This window comes from Nomascus leucogenys, chromosome 12, assembly GCF_006542625.1.
Source record: "Nomascus leucogenys isolate Asia chromosome 12, Asia_NLE_v1, whole genome shotgun sequence".
NCBI lineage: Eukaryota > Metazoa > Chordata > Mammalia > Primates > Hylobatidae > Nomascus > Nomascus leucogenys.
In genome coordinates, this window is record NC_044392.1 from 13,806,383 (window position 1) to 13,829,620 (window position 23,238).

Genomic DNA, 23,238 nt, shown 5'->3' on the forward strand with positions numbered 1-23,238 from the left:
TGAGATATTTGGAAGATACGGGATATTACCAAATTACCCATATTTGTCTAACTTTCAACATTCAAAACGTGGCCTCGCGTAAACGCGAGGCTTAACCAAAAAATTAGATAAAGACTTATAATCGTTTCCTCTCCACGGAAATCTTTAGTAAAAGGCGAAAGATTTATGCGTTTTGAAGAGAAACCAAAGTATAGCAATAACTTCCGCTTCGAATCTCGCAGAGAGAGCTAACACTTAACACACTTATGGTTGTTGGGTACCTGCGTGGTGCGCACTCCCTATATGTAGTTTATGCACACAGATGCGTGTAAGAGGCATCATGCTCTAAAACAGTGCAGAAATGCCCGCATGGAGGGAATGAAAGCATCGTGAGGGTATCTTTTCGTGGTGCACCATGGATATGCAAATCACAGGCGGCTCAGGGCTGTTCCGCGCCACCCGGGCTGGGTTGGGTCACTGATCTCCTTTGCTCTCCTATGCTCCTCTCTGCTGGTCCTCCTGGGACCCACACCCCGTGGGCGGCGCCGGGTGCCGAGTCCTTTGCGGAGCTGGTGTTCGTCCCAGGGGTTAAGGTCCTGTCCCGCCGTCTTTACCCGCAGTAAACCTCCGGTCTTAGGGAGAGGGACGAGGAAACAGACGGGCACAGACACTCAGGGGCACTGGGACCTCACAGGAGGCACGACCCCACCCCTCCTGGAGGAGATGGCATCCGATCCAGTTCACCTCGAAGGGTGATACGGGGTCACGTCAAGGGGAGGTGAGAAAGTGTTCTAGGCAGAGGGAATGGCATATGAGAAATTATGGACCCGAAGACCAATTCAGCCTGTCCAGACAGTGGCGCTCCGTGTGTCTGATGAGCGGGTGTTGGGGTGGGAGGCAGAGGCTAGATCTCCTCGGGCCTGGAAAGATGATGAGGAGGCTTAGTGAGGCTGGCTAACTTGCCCAGGGTTACTCCACTGGTAAGTGGCACTGAGGGCTGACCCCCTTTGCACCATTCTAGCCTGGTGAGCTCTCTCTGCTCCACCTAGAATGCCCTCCTTGGTGACCCAAACACTGCTGGACCCAAATCCAGCCTCCCTCCCTTGGGCCTGTTGGTTGCACCCCCTACTCTAGGTTCTCTGCCAACTACCTGCTTCTCTTGAGCTTTTTAGCCATTTTAGTGTGGATTCAATTGCAATAGGCGTTTTTTTGTCGTGGTTGATTTTGTTTTTGTATCTTTTGGTCAAAACATGATTTCCTGGCCTATGTCCAGGTGGGGTGGGATGTGAGAAGCCATTGTTCCTGGGTGGGATCATTCCTGGTGAGTGGGTGGTTGGAGCCCAGGGTCTATGTGAACTAGACTATGGGTCCTAAGCTATGGCTGGGAAAGGGCAGTTGCAAACCTCCCCACACCTCTCGGTGAGGCTCTGTGCTCTATTCCAGGGCTGTGGCCACTCTTCAAGGCCTCTGCTCAGTGGAGCTGTTCAACTTTCACAGAACAAACAGCTTAAATTGTGTCCTCACTAACTGCTAGCACCTCAGTTTCTGAGCAGTTCCCGCAACTGATCCACTGGCTGACTGGCCAAAGACGCCTCTCGGCTGTCAGGCCAACCACCAACTTGCAGAGGCCTTTGCCTTGGAGGTTGCTCTGGGACCTGGCTCCTTTCCCTGGGTCCACAAACCTCCTGAGAAGCTCCCCAGACCCTGTTGACCTCTCTCTGCTTCAACTGGCCACTTTCCTGATCTGCCTCCACCTCACATTCCACCTGCTGCATGGCTTTGCCCCTCCGCCTTGCCGTTTCCCGTGTGGGTGAGGCAGGTAGGTGGAGGTGAGTCTGGAGAGACAGGGGGGCTGGAATGTGGTGGCTGCGAAAGCCACACAGTGGGGTTCTTTTTTTTCTGCTCCCGGTCTCCAGATTGAACCCAGTAGGATTTCACACCAACAAAATTTGTTATCGTTTTGTATAGTAAGCACTTAATCCAGATGATGTTACCAAGGATATGACAAAAATCCAGAATCTGGGGTCTTTTCCACCCAGAACTAGAGAAGCTAATACCTCAGGTCCTGGCACCAGAGAAGCTCCTTCCAATAGCTAATGTTCACTTGCAAACTCCCCACTCTGTCCAAAAAAAAAGCACTGAAGTCATCTGAGATTAGTTCACATAGAATATATTTCATTCTTTAAAAAATAAAACTTTCATCATAGCTAACATCTATGTATACTACAAAAATAGACATTTTCATATAAATAATGGATGTGGTAGGAGGTGGGCAGGGATAGGGAGAGCCTGCCCAGGAGTCACCAGGCGGGGGCGCCAGGAGTGAGGAAGGGTGCTGGAGGGTCCCTCAGGCTTGGTCAGCTGGGCGGGCAGCGGTGTGGGGTGGGAAGGGGGACAGGGCTGCACGGCAGCCCCAAGTGCCGGCTTTCACTCTCAAGTAACACAGACATAGGCTCACACAGGCCTGGGTGTGCAAATCCGTGGCTGTTCTGTATGGATATCAGGGAGGCCCATGACAGCTGGGTCAGGAGAGGGGGTGCAGCAGCAGCAGGACCCTCCAGGGGTCCATCCTGCGTCTAACACCTGACCCAGTGCTTCCCAGTGACCCCACGTGGCCCACACACGGTCTCTGTGCTTCAGCTGCTCTTTCACCCAGTGGCTGGACCTGGTCCCCTGGAACTGAGGTTGCCAGAGCTGGTGGCAGCAGGGGACCAAGGGGGCTCATCAGAGGCTGGATGGATGTAGGCACCAGGCAGGGGGGGTGGGTGGATGGCCACGGTCATGGAGGTAGTCACTCTGGCAAAGCTCTGGGGCAGGGAGGAGGATGCCCCCCACCTAAGCCCGCCTCCCTGTGGAGCTGGTGGACTCAGGACCTCTGGGCTTTCCTTGTACATCTGTATCACCTGTGGGGAGACACCAGCCCCAGTAAGCCCATAGGCCCCTGGGGCTCCTGTCCCCTTCAGCATCTCCCTGGGGATCACCATGACTGTTGGGAAACTGGGGCCCTTGTTGGTCTCCAGCAGGATATGAGAGCTGGCAGGCGACAGGAGGTTGAGGCCTGGGGCAAACCCTGCACCTTGCTCTGGATCCTAAAAGGCTAAGGTGGGTCCCATGAAGAAGCCAGGAGGGCTGAGGGGCAGGAACATGGTGTCTGGGGAAAGGAGGAGGCTGCCACCTTCAGCTGGTGGCACCTGTTGGGGAGGTACCTGTCTGTGGGCCACAGGGCTCTGTCCCTTCCCTTGCCTCTCCCTACCCTGTCCCTTGGGCTGGGAGTAGAGGGATGGTGCCAAGGGTGTGGTCACCTCTGGTGGTGGCCCCAGGATGGACAGCAGCACAGGCAGCAGCACGAGTCCATGGAGGAGGCCCAGGAGCGTAAGCACCGTCAGCGCCGCAAAGAAGTACCTGGGGGTGGGGGGAGTCAGCCCAGGCCTGCCCTGAGCCCTGCCTCCCTGCCCCGAGCCCTCCCTACCTTACAATGAAGTCAAAGTGGGAACCAGCAAGCATGAGCAGACCCAGCAATGTGGAGATGGCCCCATCGGTCACGGGGGCAAATGTGTGCTCAAGGGCACGGGCGGCTCGCAGGTTCCGGCTGCCCTGGGTGGTCAGGAAGCCCTAGGAAAACAGAGTGGTCCTGGAGCTGCTCCTCTGCCAGTCATAGCCAGCTCAGCCATGTCCCCAGCTGTATCTGTCTTCAGAGCTCAACGATACCTTGGCCCACCAAAGGCCGGGTGAACTAAGTTCATGGGAACTGTACAGGAAGCATGCATGAGTCCTTTAGGTAACACTGTATGGATGGGTTTGGTGAGCTTAGACACAGAGACACGTAGAAAATAGGGTACAGCCTGGGTGACAGAGTGAGACCCTGTCTCTAAAAACGAACAAGGCTGGGTGCGGTGGCTCATGCCTGTAATCCCAGCACTTTGGGAGGCCGAGGTGGGTGGATCCCCTGAGGTTAGGAGTTCGAGACCAGCCTGGGAAACATGGCAAAACCCTGTCTCTGTAACAAATACAAAAATTAGCTGGGTGTGGTTGTGTGTGCCTGTAGACTCAGCTACTTGGGAGGCTGAGGTGGGAGGATCGCTTGGCCAGGGAGGTGGAGGTTGCAGTGAACCGAGATTGCACTGCTACACTCCAGCCTGGGCGACAGAGTGAGACCCTATTTCAAACAAACAAACAAAAACAAAAATAGGTTGGGCAAACTACAGCCTGTCACTTGTTTTGTAAATGAAATTTTGTTGAAACAGCCATACCCATTGGTTAATGTATTGTCTAGACAATTTTGTGCTTCGATGGCAGAGTTGCAGCAGAGACTCTATGGCCTACCAAGCCTGAAATAGTTATTATTTGGTCCTATAAATAGAAGAAGTTTGCCAACCACTAGTCCATCTAGAAGAGGGACATCAAAGTGATAACAGTTACTTCTCAGAGTAGTGTTTCAGAGGATTTCTAATTCTTTTGTACCTTCCTGCATGCTGGCTTTGTTTGTTTTCAAGGACCATATATTGTTCTTATAATCAGAATAATAATAGAGATATTTGGTGGGGGGAAGGGAAGGGAGCTGTTTGTGGAGTCTGGCCGGTCTGTGGGTCCCCCCTTTCCTCTGCCAGAGAATACGCAGCCCTGGGTGAGGCCCTCCTTGGTTCTGGCATCTCTGTATCTCTGGTATCTTTGTAGAACCCCTCCATTAAGCCCACATTGGCATCCCGCTACCATCCTTTTTTTTTTTTTTTTTGAGACAGGATCTTACTGTGTTGCCCAGGCTGGAGTGCAGTGGTGTAATCATGGCTCACTGCAGCCTCAAACTCTGAGGTTCAAGTGATCCTCCCGCCTCAACCTCCCAAGTGGTTGGGACTACAGGCACATACCACCATGCCTAGCTAATTATTTAAAAAAAAAAAATTTTTTTTTTGAGACGGAGTCTTGCTCTGTTGCCCAGGTTGGAGTGCAGTGGCGCAATCTTGGCTCACTGCAGCCTCTGCCTCCCAGGTTCAAGTGATTCTCCTGCCTCAGCATCCTGAGTAGCTGGGATTACAGGCACCCGCCACTACGCCTGGCTAATTTTTTTGTTTGTTTGTTTTTCGTTTTTTTTTTTTTTGAGACGGAGTCTCGCTCTGTCGCCCAGGCTGGAGTGCAGTGGCGCAATCTCGGCTCACTGCAAGCTCTGCCTCCCAGGTTCACACCATTCTCCTGCCTCAGCCTCTCTGAGTAGCTGGGACTACAGGCGCCCGCCACCACGCCTGGCTAATTTTTTTGTATTTTTAGTAGAGACGGGGTTTCACCGTGGTCTCGATCTCCTGACCTCGTGATCCGCCCGCCTCGGCCTCCCAAAGTGCTGGGATTACAAGCGTGAGCCACCGCGCCCGGCCTAATTTTTGTATTTTTATTAGAGACAGGGTTTCACCATGTCGCCCAGGCTGGTTTTGAACTCCTGGCTCAAGCAATCCACCAGCTTTAGCCTCCCAAAGTGCTGGGATTACAGGTGTGGGTCACCATGCCTGGCCCATCCCACAATGGTTCACAGTAAAACCATTCAAAAGAATCACTGATTCCCATTTTCTCATCTTCCATTCTGTCTTTAACACATTCCAGACAGGATTTTGTCTACTCCTCTCTACTGAAATGGCTGCTTATTTATTTGTCTACTTATTTATTCTCTCTCTCTCTTTTTTTTTTTTTTTTTTTTTTTGAGATGTTTTGCCTGGTCACCCAGGCTGGAGTGCAGTGGCGTGGTCTCGGCTTATGGCAACCTCCGCCCTCCTGGGTTCAAGTGATTCTCCTGCCTCAGCCTCCCAAGTAGCTGAGATTACAGGCGTGCACCCCCACACCCAGCTAATTTTCGTATTTTTAGTACAGACGGGGTTTCACCATGTCGGCCAGGCTGGTCTTGAACTCCTGACCTCAAGTGATGTGCCCACCTCAGCTTCCCAAAGTGCTGAGATTACAGGCATGAGCCACCGCACCCGGCCCTTATCGTCTATCTCTATCCCTAGAATATAAGTTCCTTGGAGGTAAAAATCTGTATTGCTATTATATCTTGTATTCTTTTTTATTTTTATTTTCCAAATTCTTTTCTTTTTTGAGATTGAATCTTGCTCTTTTGCCCAGGCTGGAGTGCAGTGATGCGATCTTGGCTCACTGTAACCTCCGCCTTCTGGGTTCAAGTGATTTTCCTGCCTCAGCCTCCTGAGTAGCTGGGATTACAGGCATGTGCCACCACGCCCAGCTAATTTTTGTATTTTCAGTAGAGACGGGGTTTTGCAAAGTTGGCCAGGCTGGTCTTGAACTCCTGACTTCAGGGGATCCGCCTGCCTTGGCCTCCCAAAGTGCCCCAGCATCATCCCAATTACAAGCATGAGCCACCGTGCCCAGCCCAAATTCTTCTTTTTTTTTGAGACGGAGAGTTTCACTCTTGTTGCCCAGGCTGGAGTGCAATGGCATGATCTCAGCTCACTGCAACCTCCGCCTCCCAGGTTCAAGCAATTCTGCCTCAGCCTCCAAAGTAGCTGGGATTACTGGCATGTGCCACCACGCCTGGCTAATTTTTTGTATTTTTAGTAAAGACAGGGTTTCACCATGTTGGCCAGGCTGGTTTCGAACTCCTGACCTCAGGTGATCCACCTGCCTCGGCCTCCCAAAGTGCTGGGATTACAGGCATGAGCTACCACGTCCACCCAGCCCAAATTCTTCAATAGTACCTAGCACATAGTAGGGGCTTGAACAGTATGTGTTGAATACTGAATCAGCTGACTGGTTCCTCCCTGGGGTGCCTGTGCTCACCAGAGCCACGTGGACTGTGAACTCAACGCCGATGCCTACAGAGGCCACAAGGATCACCACGGGGATGGCGCTCAGCTTGATGCCCAGGAAACCCATGACACCAAAGAGTTCCACTGTCATCATCGCCAGGACCAGCACCTGGGGGAGACAGGGCTCACGGAGGGTTCCTGGCAGGAGGGATGACAGGCTGGGCAGGGAAGGGTGCGGGTGCCGCTGGGTCTCTCTGTCCCCACTCCTGCAAGCACTCACTATGAGGCCAGCTGTCCAGGGGTTGAGGAGCAGCAGGGCACAGACGAGGAAAGTGCACACCAGCAGAATGCAGACAGCCAGCAGGAAGCAGCGCCGCAGGCCCAGATACTGCTCCCAGAAGAGGAAGGGGGAGCCGCTGGGGTAGGCGTGCACCCCAGCCTGGCCGGCCTCTGCGCATGCTGCCCGGGCCCCCTCGATGGCCTCCACAAAGTCTGCAGTCTTCTGGAGGCCACGCAGCAGGAAGGGGAACTGGGCAAACTCCAAGGGCTGAGCTGGTGGGACTGCGGAGGGGAGGGGAAGGGAGAAGAGGGAGAGGGACAGGGCAGTGAGCATGGGGCAGAGTGGGCAGGGCCTCAGGCTCAGGGCTTGTGTGGGCAAGACTGAGGCTCTTGCTGAGCTCCCCCCAAGACTCACTGCGAAGGTTCTCCCCGGTGGTGTCGTATTTGTCATGCAGCCATTCAGGAGGTGGGGGGTAGAAGTTGGCCTGTGAGGCTGCCAGACCCAGGGGGTCACTGCTCACCCACACAGTCAGCCCCATGTAGAAGAGCTCAGGTGGAATCAGTCCCTCTCTGTCCACCAGCTTCCTTGTGGTCAGCTGCAGAGGCAGAGAGGGCTGAAGGCCTGGGCCCAGGACGCCTGCAGCCCCTGTGCTACTGGACCCCTCCCGCCCTCTCCCAACCTGGCTGAAATCCAGAGGCTCCTGGGCGTCTCCGGTCTGGATGAGCAGCTTGTAGGCCAGGGCCCCATCCTCAGAGCCATTGCGGTACGAGTGGCGGGTGATGCGCCCAGAAGCCCAGTCCCGGTCAAAGGCAGCCTGGATTCCTGGGGGGAGACAAGGATAGGGTTCTGTTAGCTGGCGGCCCCAGGGCGTTTCTCCCTGCAGCACCCCTCCATGCCAGTCTCCTCGCCGCTCACCTTGTAGCCAGTTGCGGTAATAGTGCAGCCAGGTGCGGGGTGCCTGGGTGGCCGGTGGGGGCAGCACCGCCTTGAGGGAACTGAAGCGCTGGTGCAGATCAAAGAGGGCGCGTTGGGAGTGGGTGTAGTCAAAGCCACCCTGGGTCACCAGGGCCACCTCGTACAGGGAGAAGTACCTGAGCTGGGCGCTCAGGAAGGCATGCTCCTTGGTGCCCCGAGGCACCACATCCGTCAGGGCCAGGCCGTCTTGCACCAAGGTGGCTCCGTAGAGGCTCAGGCCCAGAAAAGCGCCAAAGAGCACCAGCACGATGGCCTGTGGGAAGTAGCAACTAAGCTGGAGACCCCAGGGCTGCCCCCAACCCCTCAGGCGGTGGACTGAGCCCTGTGCCCTTCTGGACCCAGAGATGCTAAGTCTCTGCCCTGCTCTGCCCAGTCTTACCTTGGCATGTGACTGGAGCAGCAAGGGAGCAAACTGATAGCGGGCGAAATGGGCAAGATTCCAGCGGGCACAGGGCAGGGACTTGCAGGCTGCCTTCTGCCTTGTCTCCTCCTCCTGGCCTAGAAGGTCCCGTGTGGACCCTCCAGGGCTGAAGAGCTCAGAGCCCAGTGGGTCAGAAGGTGGGGGCACCAGGTGGGCTTGGGGAGGCAGGATGGTGACCACATGCTGGCTGCTGGCTTCACAGTGGGTAAAGGCTTGAACGGTGGCAGTGAGGTGGGCAATGCCCACTGGTACCGTCCCGTCCCCCAGCTCCTGGGGCAGGATCTGAATCACCCGAGCAGAGCAGGGACTGGAAGAGGTAGAGAGTGGATGACAGGTCTGTGCCTTGAAATGCTGGTGAGGGGACAGGCTGGCGTGGGTCACGGGAGGAAGGGGCTGGGGTGCAGGCAGTACCTGGAGAAGCAGCAGAGCACATCAAGGCGCTGGCAGTGGCGCCGCCGTAGGTCCAGGCTGAGGATGGCTGGGAAGACAAGCATCACGGCTACAAAGGTGCAGCCAACCACTATGGCCGCCTGGGGGACGGACAGGAGGGGCATGAAGGCTGGATGAAGCTTGGCGTCAGCCCCATACCCACCCTGAGCCGCCCCGTGTGAGAGGCCTCACCTGTAGGGAGAAGGCTCGCAGCGCAGGGATGGGAACGAGGGCAGCCATGAGGAAGGCGGCCATGTTGTTGATGGATGTGAGTACGACACTGGTGCCCATGCGCTGCAGACACTCGCCCATGCGCTCCTGCCAGGACAGAGTGGGGACCTGCCCTCAGGTCACAAGGGAGGGGCCATGTCAAGGTGGAGTGAAGGGGAGGCTCAGGAACTTGGAGTGCAGAGGTGGGGCAGTCATAACACAGCAGCTAGCATTTATTGGGTACCATGTACGTGTGATGGGCTGTTCTAAGCATTCAACTTGAGTTACCTCACTGAGCCAAACAACAACCCTTAGGACACAGCACTATTATTTCCCCTGTTTACAGATGGGGACAAGAGGCACTGAGGTTCACTAGCAGCCCAAGGTCACTTGAACCAAGAGGCTCTTAACCAGTAAGCTGAGCTGCCTCAGATGAGCCCTGGGGGATGAGGCCCCACCTGGAGAGGGGTGCCAGGCAGAGCCTCTGTGAAGGCGTGCGCCAGCAGGAATACGTCATCTACGCCGATTCCCAGAGCCAAGAAGGGCAGCACCTGGAGGGGCACAGGAGCAGGCAGCTGAGGACCCGTGAAGCCTGGTGACTGGCACTGAGTCTGCCCTGCAGTCCTGGCATACCTGGGTAGTGGCAGCATTGAAGGTGATGCCGAACAGGGCACAGAGCCCAAGGCCTGAGGCCACCGCCAGGGCCACCAGCAGTACCCCGGCAAGGCCCACGGCACCCTGGGACTGGGTGCAGTCCCACCGCAGCATGGTCACACAGGCATAGGCCAGCTGCGGGGAGAAAGAGCAGTCTCAGACAGGGGCTCCCAGGGTGGGCACTGGTTGGAGGTGGGGTGGGGGCAAGGTGCCAGGTGCAAGACCCACCATGAGCAGATAGCCTCCCACCACACGGGCAGCACTGACTTCAGAGAACGCATGCAGGATGTCATCCAGGGTGGTGGAGGAGAAGGCGTGGATCTGCTGGGAAGCGTTCTCAGGCAAGGCCTCCTGGGCCAGCTGGAGAAACAGGGTGGATAGGAGGGGGCAGGAGGAGGGAATGGCCTCAGGGCACCCCCCTTGTCCTTGTCCATACTGACCTGCACAAAGTGCCGCTGCCAGGCTTGTAGCACTGTGCTGGCCTGCTCCTCACTCCAGCCAATGTCATGCGTCTGATAGTCACCCCGGAAATGCTCGTACAGCTGGCGGGGACTCATCAGCAAGAAGGTGCTCTGCAGGGCCTCTGCCCTGGTGGGGGTGTGGGAGAACCAGGGGTCAGAGCTGGCCCAAACACCTGGTGAGGGATGTGAAGGGCCTTTTGCCAGAGCTGCCTGGCATTACAGTATGGGTTCTCATGTATGGAGTCCCCTCACCAACTCCCAGAGGAGACCCTACCTCAGCAGCTGTCCTTGGGGGTCTCTGGCCATGCCTCCCAGCAGCAGTTCCTCCTGCCAGTGCATGAATTTGTGGGAGAAGCCGTGGCAGCCCCCGCTCAGCTCGTGAGCCACATTGGGAGCCTGGAGGGGAACAGGAGGGGTTAATGCTCAAGGCTCTGGCCGCGGATAACTGAGTGTCCCTGGGCTTCCACCTCCAGGAACCAAGCTGCTATGAAGCTCAGTAGGCCTGGAGTGTAGGTAACTATTCTGAGCCTCTTGACTGCTCTGCAGGAGTGAACAGTGAGTATCCCACAGACAGGAAGCCCCAAGGGGTAGAGGACTGGAAGTAGGCTTCTGGGAGGAGCTGGTGTAACTGGCGGATTCTGAAAAAAGTACACTTGCAGGGCCATAAAGAAACCTGGGAAACCAGGTATGATATTCATGCTTACTTGCTGTGTTCTTAGTTTCCCTGTATTAGTCTATTTTGATAAAAAGTCCAGCCTTGGCCAGGCACAGTGGCTCACGCCTGTAATCCCAGCACTTTGGGAGGCTAACAAAAATTAGCTGGGCATGGTGGCGGGCACCTGTAATCCCAGCTACTCAGGAGGCTGAGGCAGGATAATTGCTTGAGCCGAGGTTGCAGTGAGCCGAGATCGAGCTACTGCACTCCAGCCTGGGCGACAGAGTGAGACTCAGAAAAAAAAAAAAAAAAAAAAACAAAAAAAAGAAGTCCAGCCTTATCTAGGCTCAGAAAAGGAAAAAGGGATTCGTATACCACTTGAGGGCTCCGTAGGATAACTGAATGGGAATGGAACATTGGGGGCCTGGCACTGTGGAAGCAGGGTAATAATGGCCAGGAAGTGGGGGTCAGGGCACAGAGCAGTCAGCTCCCCCAGAACACAGGAGTATGAGGAAGGGAAAGGGAAGGAAAACAGCCTTTCCCTGGCAGACCTGGTTGGAACCCACCTGCCTGCTGTGATGGTTGGGGGCACTAGGTGGGCAGTGGAGGTCATCAGGGTGCAGACAAGGCCGCCCCACGTAGGCCTGGCCCACCTGTGCCTTGTCTAGCAACTCCCGGAAGCCCTCAAGGGAGGCAAAGGGACCCAGCTCCTCCAGCAGCTGCTCTGGGTCCAGGTTGGTCCACTGGATATCTGGGCGGCCGCTGAGGGAAAAGCCCATAGTTGATGAGGGTCAGGGATGAAAACCCAGGCTCCAAACTGCTGCTGGGGCCCCATGCTGTACCCCACCCTCCTCTTATCTGCCGATTTGTCCTTCCATATGGAGGGTGTGCAAGCCTCAGCTTCTCAGAACTGCCAGGCTGCGTGGGCCCACCAGGGTGCTACAGTGAGCTGTAGAAGAGTACAAGGGGCTGAGACGAATATCAGGGCAGGGTTACCTAATACATAGAAAGGGCCCAGAAAGGCCCCACTGAGTCTCTTACCAAGCTGTGTGCTTGGTTCTAATATACAACCAGCAGGCACATGCCTGTAGCAGGTTTTCTTTCTGGCCTGGGCAACGGCTTAGCAAACACCTAGGTAATTCCCCCCAGCAAAGCCTCTTTCTGGGGATCTTTTTCTCCTTTGCTCAGATCTTACAGATCTTTGTGTTTAGTTTTGTGTAAATAAGTCAGGTCTTCCTTCCTTCAGAGGGAAGGAGGAGGATGTGGAGAGAGCCTTGGGGAAGCCCATGCTCTCTGTTCCTGGCCTGGGAGGTAATTAGGACCTTGGTAAGGTTTTGATCATCCTCATTCCCCCAACCCCTCCTTTCTGCTGGGGGAGTCCCCAGCGGGAGATGAAGCAGGGCCCCAGGAGTGGCACTCACGGCAGATAGGCGGAGCCCCCTTGGAGTTTGGCTCCCTCCCAGAAGCAGTCAAGGGGGGTGAGGATCACACACGGAAACAGCTTCTCAATCATCTGCCAGGGATACCCCAGGCCATGTCAGTCCTGCCCCACATCCTTTGTAGGATGCCCTCTGCAGTCCCCCTCCTTAGTTTTAAGGGGGCGGATTGCAGGCTGTGGGGCTTGCTTGGTCTCTCTGAGTCCTCCCACACCACAGAAAAGGTTCTGCCTCTACTCCCTCTCAGGACACATACCCGCTCAATCATTCCATTTTCAATAAGGGGAACTCCTGACTTGTAGCAGATTTTGTTCAAATCCCAGGACCTGCAATAGCCAGGGGCATAGGAGATCAGCAGAAGAGGGAGATTCCCACTCCAGAACCCCCACAGCATGCCTCACCCCCAGCTGCTCAGGAGCTCAGCCAGACTCACTTCCCATAGAGTGATACTTGGACTTTACTGGCAGTGAGGGCTGCCTGGAGGTGGAGGCCAAGTGCTTCGGGCGTGAGGATGTTCTCGCCCTCCTGGCGAGAGGTCTGTATCAGCATCTGAGAGGTGTATGCAGCCTCCTCCCCCAGCTTCTCCTTGGTGTAATGCAGCTCCTGGCTCACCCGGCTGCCCACTGCCAGAGCAAACAGAGAAAGCTGGGGGGAAAGGGCCTAGGCGGGTCAGACTTGGGAAGGGGGCTTCTAACTCTGAGGCCTCCCCAGACAAGTGGGAGAGGTGTGGCAGAGAGGAGCCCCTGCCTTATCCCTGAGGGCCTGGTCATGGCCCAGGCCGACTCCCCAGGCTTCTGGGTCCTGGAACTCTGCCAGGGAAGTGGAGAAGCCTCGGCTGTGTGGCTCTCCGGATTTCTTGTGTGGTCTAGGGCTTAAGCATGAAGCAGGTTGGCTGAGTTTTGGGTGTAAACTTAAAAATGACAATCGGCATGAGCTGGCCGTGGGCTGTGGGGGTTGTAGGGCCATCTTGGTAAGGGAACCCTCGCTCAATCCCTCTCTGTTCTGGTGGGGAGGACAAGGAGGGCCAATAGGGGCCAATAGGGAGGCTGCTGCTAGGAGGGTTTCCTAAAAGAACAGGTGTAGGGCTAGGGCTGGTTCTTAGTTCAGGTTGCTCTGGGCAGTGATTTATATCTACACACCTTTCTGCAAAGTGTCCTGGGGAGAGGGCAGGGATAGGAGTGTCTGATAATAATGGGTGATAATAATGGGCCCTGTGTTGGTGTGGGGGAGGGGGAGGATGGGACAGTCATTCAGTGTGCTGCTCCCGCTCAGGCAGGAAGTGCATGGAATCAGCTCACGAACCCTGGCAGGGGTGAAATCAAAGTGGTCCAAGGGGAGGGAGGTGTCCAGATCCTTTTCACCGCCCTCACTATCCAGACCACAGGGATTCCCGGCGCCAGGCCTGCCATAGTGTCCTGGATCTTAGCGCCCCTCCAGTCCTGCGTTATGCTGGCCACAGGCTCCTGCTATGTAACTGGGACCTGAGGGAGGTGGGGACATTGTGAGGGGATATCACCTAACTATGATGTGGGGGACAGTGAGGGCCAAATCTACCTCTGGAGGCTCTGTGGATTTGGTCTGATCTCAGACCCTGCGCTGTTTCCACTTGTCTGGGGGTCTCCTCCTGTTAGTCTTTGCTGCCTGCTGGGACCCACACGTATTGCTTCTCTGAGACTCAAGCCCCATCTGAGATCGTCATGTTTCCCAATCTCTTTTCCTTTTTTTTTGAGACAGAGTCTTGCCCTGTTGCCCAGGCTGGAGCGCAGTGGCCTGATCACAGCTCACTATAGCTTTGACTTCCTGGGCTCAGGTGATCCTCCCACCTCAGCCTCCCAAGTGACTGAGCCCACAGGCGCCCGCCACCATGCCTGGCTAATTTTTAAATTTTTTTGTAGAGACAAGGTCTCATCACTATGTTGCCCAAGCTGGTCTCTTTTTTGGCTCACTGCAATGTCTGCCTCCCAGGTTCAAGCGGTTCTCCTGCCTCAGCCTTCCGAGTAGCTGGGATTACAAGCACCCGCCACCATGCCCAGCTAATTTTTGTATTTTTTGTAGAGACAGGGTCTACCTATGTTGCCCAGGCTGGTCTCAAACTCCCGGGCTCAAGCGATCCTCCCACCTCAGCCTCTGAAAGTTCTGGGATTACAGGCGTGAGTCACTGTGCTCGGCCAAACTTTTATGTCTTTTTTTTTTTTTTTTTTTTGAGACGGAGTCTTGCTCTGTCACCCAGGCTGGAGTGCAGTGGCACAATCTCGGCTCACTGCAAGCTCCGCCTCCCGGGTTTACGCCATTCTCCTGCCTCAGCCTCTCCGAGTAGCTGGGACTACAGGCGCCCGCCACCACGCCTGGCTAAGTTTTTTTTTGTGTTTTTCAGTAGAGACAGGGTTTCACCGTGGTCTCGATCTCCTGACCTCGTGATCTGCCCGCCTCGGCCTTCCAAAGTGCTGGGATTACAAGCGTGAGCCACCGCGCCCGGCCCAAACTTTTATGTCTTTACCAATGGGAAAATATAACTGGTTAACCAATATGGAAAAGAGTCTACCTTATAAGCAATCCTGTAAATGCAAATAAAAACATCAATAAGTTACTAACAATTTAGCAAAAATTTTAAAATTGATGGCACTCATTGCTGGTTTATAAGAGCACACTCTAACCCACTATGGGAGTGTAATATGGTACACTCCTCACGGGAAAGCAACATTGCAATATGGATGCTCCATAATCTTTGGTCCAGAAGTTTCACGTGTAAAGGCCTATATACTATTGCAGGGACTTAAACTTTCTCCAGGTGAAATGGGAGTCATGGTAGATTTTGGGCAGAGGGGATCTGGTTTTCATCACCTAACAATGTATTTTTGTGAATACACTTTTGTGAGTTGTGAATGATAAGAGGTGCCCACGAGAAGTCAGGAAAGGCGTCCTGGACCAGGTGTGCCCAGGGAACTGTGAAAGACTCTGTGTTTCAGTACTGCTAAGAGTGAGCCAGGGAGGAGCCAGCGGCAATGCTGGAGAAGCAATCAAGTCCAATTACGGAGGGCCTAGAGTGTGTGCTATGGAGTTTATATTTGATTTTACAGAATCTGGTGGAAATCGGTGGAAGGGCACTAAGAAGGGGACTGACTTGGCCAGATGGAGATTGGCCACAGGGTGGTGCTGTGGAGGCAGATTTGAAGGTGAGGCTGTCAGCACCTTCCTCCTTTCTGACAGACCCTAATTTCAGTGGCCATCATCGGAAAGGCCTAGTGATTAGGGACAGCTGGGCTCCTCCCCAGCATCAGAAGGTGAAACTTGATTAGTTTAAGAAGCCAATCAGTAATTCCATTGCCTTTGCCAAGTGAAGGATTTCGGCATAGGATGTTACATAGTTCTTGCCAAAGAGAGCAAATGAGAAGTTGGCTGGGAGGCTACTAATAAATTTTTCCTCACTTTCAAAAAGAGATGCAAGACCAGGCATGGTGGCTCATGCCTGTAATCCCAGCACTTCAGGAGGCCAAGGCAGGAGGATCGCTTGAGACCAGGAGTTCAAGACCAGCCTGGGGGCCAGCCAGGCGCGACGGCTCATACCTGTAATCCCAGCACTTTGGGAGGCCGAGGTGGGCAGATCACGAGGTCAGGAGGTTGAGACTAGTGGCCAACGTGGTGAAACCCTGTCTTTACTAAAAATACAAAAACTAGCCAGGCGTGGTGCGCACCTGTAATCCCAGCTACTGAGGAGGCTGAGGCAGAAGAATCGCTTGAACCCAGGAGGCAGAGGTTGCAGTGAGCTGAAATCAATCCACTGCACTCCAGCCTGGGTTAGAGAGCAGGCCTCTGTCTCGGGGGATGGAAAAGAAAAAGAAAAAAGACCAGCCTGGGCAACATAGTGGGACTGCGTCTCTACAAAAAACAAACAAACAAAAAGATTAGCTGTGCATGGTGGCATGTGCCTGTAGTCCCAGATACTGTAGAGAAAGAGGCGGGAGTACTGTGTGAGCCTAGGAGTTCGAGGCTGCAGTGAGCTGTGATTGTGTCACTGTACTCCAGCCTGGGTGAAAGAGTGAAACCCTGTCTCTATAAAACAAAACAAAAGCAAAAAGAAATGCAAGACAAGAATGATTTCTTTTTCCTGACACTGCAGCAGCCACTTTGAGATAAGCCTGAGGACAAAAGTCCAACATGTGGAAGATGGCAGAGGAGAAAGATAGAAAGAAACTGGGTCCTTGCTAATGTCCTTGGGCTGCTGAATTAACTGAATTAACCAGGCTTCCTGTTACAGAGAATAATAAATCAATCTTCTTTCTGCCTTCTTCCCTTCTTCCTTTCCCTTTTTTCTCTTTCATGTGGCTAAAAGCATTCTATTATTTTATTTTATTTATTTATTTATATATTTTTTTGAGACAGAGTCTTGCTGTTACCTAGGCTGGAGTGCAATGGCACGATCTCAGCTCACTGCAACCTCCACCTCCCAGGTTCAAGTGATTCTCCTGCCTCAGCCTCCCGAGTAGCTGGGATTACAGGCACAAGGTCAGGAGATCGAGGCCAGCATGGCCAACATGGTGACACCCTGTTTCTACTAAAAATAAAAAAAAATTAGCCGGGCATAGTGGCACATGCCTATAGTGTCAGCTGCTCTGGAGGCTGAGGCAGGAGAATCGCTTGAACCCGGGAGGCGGAGGTTGCAGTGAGCCGGAGGTTGCAGTGAGCCGAGATTGCGTCACTGCACTACGGGGCAGTGTAGTGCACCTGGGCAACAGACAGAGCAAGACTTACTCTCAAAAAAAAAAAAAAAAGAAAGAAAGAAAGATTTTTACCTCACCCCCAGCCAATATAGGACAAGAGTGATATTCTGAAATAAAGGAAAAAAGCCTAGGAATTGGCTACCATCCTCTTATAAAACCCTCCCCCAAACAACAGCAAAAAACTGCTGGGGTCTAGCCTATCCTATGCTGGAGTATAGGAGAGAGGATGAGGAAACATGGAGCATCAAGCAGTGTTTAGATGGGGAAAATGTGGGGAATGGAGAGGGAGGAAGGGAAGGGAGACTGCCTCTGTTGTGGCAGGAAATCCAAGAGTCATCTGGGACCACCCAGGCAGCAGTGGTGTGGGTGGGGGTATGTGTATGTGCGTGTATGCACATCTGTGTCCTGGGGCTAGGGGTAGGCAGGCAGAGCAAAACATCTGCTCTGGACCTCAGGGCTGGCCTAGAGTGTGTATGGATGTGAGGGTCTGCAGGGCTGGGGGTAGGTAGGGTGGGGACGGCGTGTGGGAGCCCAACAGGCAGGCAAGCTCTGAGAAACCTCTGCTCTGGATCCTAGGACTTGACAGTATTTGAAATAACTCGAGGGTGTGAGACTCCAACCTGGGCTCTGCCTTTGGGTATGTGCCCGGGCTGAGGAAGTCTACAAAATGCAAATTTCCCAGGGAAAAACAGACTGGAGTTTGACTCCTATCAAAGGGCTGCCATATGAAACCAGCCCTCAGGAAAGAAGAGAGTCATGCTGAAATTTTTTTTTTTTTTGATATGGAGTCTCCCTGTGTTGCCCAGGCTGGAGTGCAGTGGCGTGATCTCGGCTCACTGCAACCTCCACCTCCCAGGTTCAAGCAATTCTCCTGCCTCAGCTTCCCAAGTAGCTGGGACTACAGGCACCCGCCACCATGCCCGGCTAATTTTTGTATTTTTAGTAGAGATGGGGTTTCACTATGTTGGCCAGGTTGGTCTCGAACTCCTGACCTTGTGATCTGCCTGCCTTGGCCTCCCAAAGTGCTGGGATTACAGGCGTGAGCCACTGCACCTGGCCTGCTGAAATTATTAAGAAATCATTCTGGCCAGGCACGGTGGCTCACACCTGTAATCCCAGCACTTTGGGAGGCTGAGGTGAGCGGATTACTTGAGGCCAGGAGTTCGAGACCAGCCTGGCCAACATGGTGAAACCTGGTCTCTACTAATAATACAAAAATTAGCTGGGCATGGTGTCGCCCACCTGTAATCCCAGTTACTTGGGAGGCTGAGGCAGGAGAATCGCTTGAACTTGGGAGGCGGAGGTTGCAGTGAGCTGAGATCAAGCCACTAAACTCCAGCTTGGGTGCGACAGAGTGAGACCCTGTCTCAAAAAAAAAAAACAAAAACAAACCAAAAACCCAAAAATATCAGGGCGTGGTGGCTCACGCCTGTAGTCCCAGCTACTTAGGAGGCTGAGGCACAAGAATCACTTGAACCTGGGAGGTGGAGGTTGCATTGAGCTGAAATCACACCACTGCACTCCAGCCTGGGTGACAGAGCAAGATTCTGTCTCCAAAACAAAACAAAACAAAAATTAGCTGGGTGTGGTGGCACACGCCTGTAATCCCAGCTACTTGGGAGGCTGAGGTGGGAGGACCTGAGCCCTGGAGGTCTAGGCTGGCTCTACTAAAAATACAAAAATTAACCGGATGTGGTGGTGGGCACCTGTAATCCCAGCTACTTGGGAGGCTGAGGCACAAGAATCACTTGAACCCGGGAAGCGGAAGTTGTAGTGATCCAGGATCGCGCCACTGCAGTCCAGCCTGGGCGACAGAGCAAAAGACTGTCTCAAAAAAAAAAAAAAAAAAAAAGCCAACAAAAAAAACCAAAAAACCCCAAGAAAATCATTCTTTTATGCTTCCTTAAGAAAGTGAGGATTTGGGGCCGGGCGTGGTGGCTCACGCTTGTAATCCCAGCACTTTGGGAGGCCGAGGCGGGCGGATCACGAGGTCAGGAGATCGAGACCACGGTGAAACCCCGTCTCTACTAAAAATACAAAAAATTAGCTGGGCGAGATGGCGGGCGCCTGTAGTCCCAGCTACTCGGGAGGCTGAGGCAGGAGAATGGCGTGAACCCCGGGGGGCGGAGCCTGCAGTGAGCCGAGATCTCGCCACTGCACTCCAGCCTGGGTGACAGTGAGACTCTGTCTCAAAAAAAAAAAAAAGAAAGAAAGTGAGGATTTGATTCCATCTGACCCTGGCTATTGCCTCAAAGTGTGGATTCTGTATTGCTTTTCCATTAAATGGGTCTGGGTGCCTGAGTCCTTTCCCTGGAGGCTTGGCCAGATTATTTACTCAGTTTCCCCAGCCTTCTAGTTCTAACTTTTCTTTTTTTTTTTTTTTTTTTTTTTTTTTTGAGACGGAGTCTCGCTCTGTCGCCCAGGCTGGAGTGCAGTGGCGCAATCTCGGCTCACTGCAAGCTCCGCCTCCCGGGTTCACGCCGTTCTCCTGCCTCAGCCTCTCCGAGTAGCTGGGACTACAGGCGCCCGCCACCATGCCCGGCTAAGTTTTTTTGTGTGTTTTTCAGTAGAGACAGGGTTTCACCGTGGTCTCGATCTCCTGACCTCGTGATCCGCCCACCTCGGCCTCCCAAAGTGCTGGGATTACAAGCGTGAGCCACCGCGCCCGGCTAGTTCTAACTTTTCTGATTCTGCTGGTCAGAAGTGATTTCTCCCTGCCCTCTCTTATACGACATAATCACAGGATGCTCTGTATTGTATTTTAGTTATTCCAGCACATATTTTACTTTCTTTGCTACTGAAAGATGAATCTTGTTTTAGCTGCCTTTGTAAAACCCTGATGCATTGTCAAAAACACACATAGAAAGTTAACAATAAATGCTAAATAAACACATACAAAATCACAGACAAATATTCTATACACCCAATTCACAGGGTCTAACATCTGCAGATGTCCATTTATGGCTGTGGGAGGGAACGGTGTTCCTAGATGCCCAGGTGTAGCATTCTGGCCAGCAGGTGCCCCTCCAGCCCCAGGGCCAGGCCTACTAGAGCTCAGTAACCAGCTCCTCACTCCGTTCTTGTCTTGGGCTCACCATACCTGAGCAGCTATGGCCAGTGTCCACAACTTACCTTCTACCCAGAGCTGTTCCAAGTTTGTCTCAATAATGGCCATGCGGAGACCTAATGCCAGGGCCCCAAAGGCCAACAGTCCCAGAAAGAGCACTTTGCCACAGTGTCTCTGGATGCCGCATCCCAGAGAGAAGAGCAGGCCCTGGAAGTAAGCACGAAGCCAGAGCGGAGCCTTCAGGCTCCCAGCTAGGATCTGGGATGGAAAGAGAAGGGTCAGCCAGGCATCACTGCAACAATGCATGAAATCCTTCCCTTCTCACCCTGTATATCTGCTGCCCAGCCCTAGCTTCTTGATTTCTGGATGTGGGACAGGGAGCACCAACACAGACACAGGCACAAACTTGGAAGACATAGCACCCACCACCCCCAGCACACACCTGAGGAAGGCATAGGCCTATTTTCCTTTCTTTTCTTTTTGTTTTCTTTTTTTTTGAGACGCAGTCTCGCTCTGTTGCCCTGGCTGGAGTGCAGTGGTGTGATCTCAGCTGACTGCAACCTCTGCCTCCCAGGTTCAAGAGATTCTCCTGCCTCAGCCTCCCGAGTAGTTGGGACTACAGGCGCCTGCCACCACGTCCTGCTAATGTTTTTAGTTTTAGTAGAGACAGAGTTTCCCCATGTTGGCCTGGCTGATTTCGAACTCCTGATCTCAGGTAATCTGCCTGCCTCAGCCTCCCAGTGTTGGGATTACAGGCGTGAGCCACCACGTCCGGCCGGCATAGGCCCATTTTCTGAGAGCAGGATACATATGTACACACACCTGTCGTCAGGTGGACACGGAGGTGAACCCACAGACATTCATTCTCACTGGCCAGACGATGAGGAGACACAGGCACAGACACACCGACACACACGCACAACTTGCTTGCCGTGCTAGCTCTCACTTGCCTTCAGACATCTAATGACACTCGGCACTTCAAGACATCACAAACCTTGCAGAGGCCCGAGTGACAGACCTGGCTCCGCTCTTCCTTCTTCCAGCTCCCCCTCTACTCACCTGGGGTGCTGCGGTTCGAGCTGGGGGTGTGTAACTCGGGGGCAGCTCTCTGGGGGGCGGCGATCGAGTCATGCTGGCGGGGATGGGGGGCGCGGGCGCCCCCAACCCGCGTTATCTGGGCACTCCCATAGGCTAGCCCGGTCTCCCGGTACCGCTGGGCCCCGCGTGGGGATTCAGTGGGGCCGCCAAGGCGCGGGCGTGGGAGAGACTGTGGGGTGCGGGTGTTAAGGCGGCTGGGAAGGAGGAGTGCAGGGAGCTGCGGGTCCGGGGCGCGGCGCCGAGGTTCACCCGCTCCGTGGGCCGTGGGCCGCGGCGGCTGGAGGAGGAATGGGTCCCGCGCGCAGGCGGAATTGCTGGCCCGAGACGCACAGCAGGGCTCGAGGTGGCGACTGCAGTGCCCGGGAGGCGGCTGGAGCTCCAGAAAAGTGAGCCGGCCGGGGCAACGCCCTCCCATTGGCTGAGGGGCCCGCAAATTACCCTAGCCGCGCGGCGGGGCCCGCTGCTAGGTAACGGCGCCGCAGGGGGCGGGGCAGGAGACCACCCAGGCTGGGCCACCCGGCGCCTCCCTCCGGCCCGCGGGGCCCCAGGGAGGAGGAGGGAGGGGGATCCCGGAGAGGCGCAGCGCCGGCCAAGTGTAAGTCCAGAGGCTGAAGCTGAGAAAGGGCGTTTGCGGGCTCTGTTAGGGATACACTTTTTTTTTTTTTTTTTTTTTTTTTTTTTTTTTTTTTTAAGACGGGGTCGCCGGGCGCGGTGGCTCACGCCTGTAATCCCAGCACTTTGGGAGGCCGAGGTGGGCGGATCACGAGGTCAGGAGTTCGACACCAGCCTAACCAACATGGTGAAACCCCGTCTCTATTAAAAAATACAAAAATTAGCCGGGCGTGGTGATGCACGCCTGTAATCCCAGCTACTCAGGAGGCTGAGGGAGGAGAATCACTTGAACCCGGGAGGTGGAGGTTGCAGTGAGCCAAGACTGTGCCACTGTACTCCAGCCTGGTGACAGAGTGAGACTCCGTCTCAAAAAAAAAAAAAAAAAAAAAAAAGACGGGGTCTCACTCTGTCACCCAGGCTGGAGCGCAGTGGCTCCATCTCGGCTTGCAGCCTCCGCCTTCCAGGCTCAAGCCATCCTCCCACCTCAGCCTCCCGAGTAGGTGGGACCACAGGCATGCACCACCACGCCTGGCTTTTTGTATTTTTGGTAGAGAACGGGTTTCGCCATGTTGCCCTGGCTGGTCTCAGACTCCCGAGCTCAGGATATCTGCCCGCCTCAGCCTCCCAAAGTGTTGGGATGACAAGCGTGAGCCACCGCACCCGGCCTAGGGCCACACTTTTTCTTTTCTTTTCATGCTTAATTCACTTTATTTTTCTTGAATAAAAACTCTACGTTGTAGCCACAGATGGGGCCTGGATCCTCTGCGCGGAGACTCTGGTGTGGGTCTTGACGAGGTGGTCAGTGAATTCCTGATAGGGAGACTTGGTGAATACAGTCTCCTTCCAGAGGTCGGGGGTCAGGTAGCGGTAGGTCTTAGAGATGGCATCAAAGTGGGTAGGGCCACACTTTCTTTCCGACCCAATCAAAGCCCCAGATTTCTTCTGTTCACTCTTCCCGGCCTCCATTCTTGCCCTCTTCAGTCCACTCTCTCCACTGAGACCAGAGTCATTTCTCTAACATGCAAATCTGATAGCTCCAAAGCACAAGGCCCACTTGGAGCACAGGGCCCTGTGTGATCTAGCTAAAACCTTCTCTCCCATAGTTCCCTCACATCAGTGTTCCCTCGTTCCTGCCTTTGTACATGTTTTGGTCCTTTTGTCTTGGCAGATAATCTTCAAAAACTGAACTTGAATCACCCCCCCAACCCACCTTTTTTTTTTTGAGGCAGGATCTCCCTCTGTTGCCCAGGTTGGAGTGCAGTGGTGCCTTCACAGCACACTGCAGGCTTGAGCTCCCAGTCTCAAGGGATCCTCCCACCTCAACCTCCCAAATGGCTGGGACTACAGGTGTGCACCACCACACCCGGCTAATTTTTGTAATTTTGTATAGACAGGGTTTCGCCATGTTGCCCAGGTTGGTCTCGAACTCCTGGGCTCAGGTCATCTGCCCACCTGGGCCTTCCAAAGTGCTGGAATTATAGGTGTGAGCCACTGTAC

The 23,238-nt window shown here is 54.1% G+C and overlaps 1 protein-coding gene and 1 non-coding gene across 3 annotated transcripts; both read right to left on the minus strand.

The window, feature by feature from the left end:
- Positions 1-40: 40 nt before the first annotated feature.
- Positions 41-21,707, minus strand: PTCH2 (patched 2). Of its 2 annotated transcripts, XM_030823768.1 has the most exons (22): positions 21,091-21,707; positions 20,097-20,289; positions 12,680-12,869; positions 12,503-12,572; positions 12,232-12,323; positions 11,377-11,572; positions 10,430-10,551; positions 10,135-10,282; positions 9,923-10,054; positions 9,674-9,829; positions 9,499-9,591; positions 9,023-9,148; positions 8,813-8,931; positions 8,360-8,708; positions 7,921-8,233; positions 7,685-7,827; positions 7,420-7,600; positions 7,006-7,286; positions 6,757-6,894; positions 3,449-3,591; positions 3,282-3,381; positions 41-2,882 (listed from the first exon to the last, which is right to left on the minus strand). In XM_030823768.1, the coding sequence occupies exons 1-22, from the start codon at positions 21,160-21,162 to the stop codon at positions 2,628-2,630; spliced, it is 3,612 nt and encodes a 1,203-aa protein (XP_030679628.1). In that variant the 5' UTR covers positions 21,163-21,707; the 3' UTR covers positions 41-2,627. The 2 variants fall into 2 exon arrangements, with proteins under 2 accessions (XP_030679628.1, XP_030679629.1); XM_030823769.1 differs by lacking the exon at positions 21,091-21,707 and having other exon boundaries at positions 7,420-7,827; positions 12,680-13,727; positions 20,097-20,174.
- On the minus strand, positions 72-192 carry LOC115837688. Its single transcript, XR_004032748.1, has one exon. It is a non-coding gene; the product is annotated as a U5 spliceosomal RNA (small nuclear RNA).
- Positions 21,708-23,238: the final 1,531 nt, after the last annotated feature.